Source organism: Myotis davidii, unplaced genomic scaffold (genome assembly GCF_000327345.1).
Source record: "Myotis davidii unplaced genomic scaffold, ASM32734v1 scaffold1430, whole genome shotgun sequence".
NCBI lineage: Eukaryota > Metazoa > Chordata > Mammalia > Chiroptera > Vespertilionidae > Myotis > Myotis davidii.
The window spans coordinates 40,925-44,937 of NW_006281750.1; the positions used below are offsets into that span (position 1 = coordinate 40,925).

At 38.9% G+C, this 4,013-nt stretch overlaps 1 protein-coding gene across 1 annotated transcript in view; it reads right to left on the reverse strand.

Moving 5' to 3' along the window:
• The window catches only part of PZP (pregnancy-zone protein), a 36,835-nt gene that overhangs the window by 20,695 nt on the left and 12,127 nt on the right, over positions 1-4,013 (reverse strand). The window contains exons 13-15 of the mRNA XM_015558722.1: positions 3,930-4,010; positions 3,235-3,384; positions 64-246 (exon numbers count right to left, since the gene is read on the reverse strand). Of these exons, the coding sequence (XP_015414208.1) occupies positions 64-246; positions 3,235-3,384; positions 3,930-4,010 (414 nt within the window). The remainder of the gene's footprint in view (positions 1-63; positions 247-3,234; positions 3,385-3,929; positions 4,011-4,013) is intronic.

Consider the following 4,013-nt stretch of genomic DNA (forward strand, 5'->3'; position numbering starts at 1 on the left):
TAAAGTTTTACTAACATTCAAACTTTCATAAGCTAGTACCTTAGTAAGTAGTAAGGAATTTACCTTTAAGAAGCTATACATATCTTCTTCATCATAATTAATATAGTAATTAACTGAGGGAATAGAGAAGCTTCCACCAATAGGAGGAGTAGAACGAGTATAACGACAGTTTGCTTGTCCTTCCTCCTCCTGGTCCAAATTTTCAGGGAAATAAGTGAGATCCTTTACAGGTAGCAGATTATATACCTGTAACAGTAGAGAAATTAAAGACAGAACTTACTTGCTCTTGTTTTGAAATATACAGTAAACTAAGAAAAGTATGATAATTATCCTTTTCTTGAGTACCTTCATGCTATTGGTACCTTAGAGAGGTTAAAAATTTTGTGTATTTTGAACGTTGTATTTTTTTTTAAGAATTTTACTTTATTTTCCCCATCACCATTTATCTCATCTATACCCTCTCCACCTCCTTAACAGTGTTTTTTGTTCTAAAATTGTAAAATCTACTTGGGAAAATAGTTCCATGGAATAATAGAATCTTAAATTACCAAGGACTAATAAAAACTTCACTGTAAAGTTTAGAAATAAAACTAGACCAAATATGGGAAGGAGATCTAACTTGCTTCTGTGTTGGATGACTAATCAATGCTCTGAGAAATTTAGGTAAGAACTATTGCCATCTATAAACTTCTATTTCTATTGAGCTTTGTTCTTAGATAGAACCACACAGGTACATCAATGACTACATATCATCTATAATCAATAGAACACTATCTACACAATTGTAAACACAGGTCACTTTTAGGAACAAGAAGGATGACAGAGGAAAGAACCCAGAACCTACAGAATGGAACTAAGAGGCCTGGATATTTATTCCTGGTCTAGAGTAAGACTGAGTCATATCAAATAATTTGCAACATTTGCTTGGCTGGATCTCAGAATTGCTATGGACCAGCAACTCCTGTGTGCCTCCTGCTCCTGCTGCCCTTTTAAAAAAAACAGGTGTGCCCTTTCACAGATGATTGATGACAGAGTCCTTTGAAAGAAGATGTGGTACATATATACCATGGAATTCTACTCAGCCATAAAAAACATGAAATGTTGCTATTTGTGACAACATGGATAGATCTTGAGAGTATTATACTAAATAAAATAAATCAGGTGAAAAAGGACAAGAACTGTATGATTTCACTCATATCCTATATAATAAAAGCCTACTATGCAAATCGACCGAACAGTGGAAGGATCAGTGGAATGACTGGTCACTATGATGCGCACTGACCACCAGGGGGCAGACGCTCAACGCAGGAGCTGCCCCCAGCCTGCAGGCCCTAGGCCAGCCAAGGCAGGTGCCAGTGGGGGCATCCAGATTGCCCCACCAGTCACCCCATAGATTGGCTCTGATTGCTGGCCAGGCCTAGGGACCTACCTGTGTACGAATTTTATACACCAAGCTCTAGTCTTAGATATAAAAAAAAAGCAGCAAATGAGCAAACAAAACAAACATATAAACAAACAAAAAAAATCTAAAACTCATAGATACAGACAATTATGGTTATCAGAGGGGAAGGAGGGTGGGAAGAGAATGAATTGGGTAAAGGGATCAATCACAAGTTGACAAAAAGAGACTAAACTTTGGGTACCGGGGGATCAGGCCTAAGCCAGCAGGTAGAATTCCTCGGAGGGGTCCCAGATTGTGAGAGGGTACACGCTGGGCTGAGGGACCTCCCACCCCCAAGTGCACAAATTTTTGTGCACTGGGCCTCTAGTAACGTATAATTTAATTGACTTATACTGAAAAATTCAAAATATGAATAATGTAGTTCTACCTATAGGTTAGAAAAGTAGCCTCTGAATTTTCTCTTTTTGCTGAAAGATTTCTCTTAAAAAACCCTGTTTGAAAATATTTTCTCCTAATACCAATTGTTAACCAGTATTTCACCTTTTATTTTTCTGAGCCATGTAAACCTTTTATTATAGTCTCTCTCAAGTCACTGCTCTATAAGGACAAGAGTTGTGATATGTTTACTGGTATTTTGCTAGCGCCTACAACAGACCCAGTACACCGTGTGCTGCTGCTGCTGCTGCTAACAGCAATAAATCAGCATGACACTCCAAATATTCACTGCTCTATAAGGACAAGGATTGTGATATGTTTACTGGTATTTTGCTAGTGCCTACACCGTGTGCTGCTGCTGCTGCTGCTGATAACAGCAATAAATCAGCATGACACTCCAAATATTACCACCATGAATTATATAATTCTAGAAAAAAGGAGAGACTTAAAATTTTAGTCTGTGAATCATCATTCCTGACAATGGTGTGAGAGGTCATGTTCTTTTTTAATTGAAAATAATTTGTGAATCATTTATTACCACTTTTACAGACCCCAAGTACTCTAGAGACATACACTGTTAGATCCATTGAAAGTTTCATGACATGCTTGTATTAATTTTATAAAATTAATTACTCCAGTGACCAAAAATGATTTAATTTGTTTTATTTTTGGTCAACAATGATTTTACTTATGCAATTTATTACATTATTTTCTTTTTTTGGCATGACCTATATAAGTATTAAATCTTAACAAAAGTTAGCTTTCATTAAGATTATTGTAAATCATGAGTTAACAGGTTTAGGTTTGATTCTTTATAGGAATGGAAGTTATGTCAAGGAGGAGATGGCAGTTTGCGGGCAGTTTCAGAATGACGTCTCAGCCATGTCACTTCTGGGTAAGCTGGCACAAGTCTCAACTGTTACAAACCTCAGTGCTTTTTAAAAAAACATTCTTTTTTAAAAGTACATATTTTTATTGATTTCAGAGAGGAAGGGGGAAGGAGAGAGAAATAGAAACGTCAATGAGAGAGAATCATTGATTGGCAGCTTCCTGCAGGCCTCCTACTGGGGCCTGAGCCTGCAACCTGGGCATGTGCCCTTGACAGGAACCAAACCCGGGATCCTTCAGTCTGCAGGCCCATGCTCTATCCACTGAGCCATACCGGCAAGGGCTACAAACCTTAGTTTTTACATCATAAAATAGGGCTGTTGCTTACTCTCTGGGATGCTGGAAAGAGTAAATGAGAAAATGTGTGGGAGAGCTTGAGATACTATATAATATTAGACAAATGGTAAATATTTTTATTATATTCTTGCATTTTACTCTCAACAGGGCCTTCTCTTTGCTCTGAGCACCTCATGCAGCCCTTTCTAACCCCTGAGGCTGAGGGAACTCACCGAGGACGGGGAGAGCTCTGCCTCAGGCCTCAGGAGGTGCACGCTTTGGTCCACTGCGCGGAGGGCACAGAGCGACTGAGGAGAAGCTGTGACTCGCAGGTGGGCCTGCGAGGCTGGAGGACTTATTGCTGGGTTGAAGCTCAAATCCACCTGCGAGACATGAAGGAACAGTCATCCCGCACTTCTGCTTGTGTCATCCTGCAGTGACCACATTTCTGGGTCATCCTGACATTTAGCTTTAATGACTACGCTGGGAAGCATCAGACAGGAAGGAACCTCTTTTATCATCTTGCCTTTGCTGTTGAAAGGCTGTGTTGCCCTAAGGAGGCAATGCAGGGTCATTAGGGATAGATGCCTTGCTTGAATTTTACTAGTAGAGGCGCATCATTACCTCTGATTCATAATACAGTTTTCTATTTGTTCTTCAAGTTTTTGAAACGTTTGAGTCACAGCCTCTTACATACCTCACACAATTGAATCAGTGGAATTGGGCACCATGGATACAAAGTTAAATTATGTTTTATGTGGAAGCAATTTTGTGGACTTGGAAAATTATTGTGCTAGCTGCCTGGAAACTTTTGGACAACTCATTTTACTTTTCTGGATTCATTTTTTTCCCTCTCTGAGGTTAAATAGGCAGTACCTATGATACCATTTATTTCTGTTCTTGTGATTTTTTTGCTAAAGGCACTCACCTTGTTGACTAGACAGTTTTCAATCTCAAAACTCTGTGAATCTCCAATAACTTCTCCATTTGGGAAAATGGTATAGATGAAAAA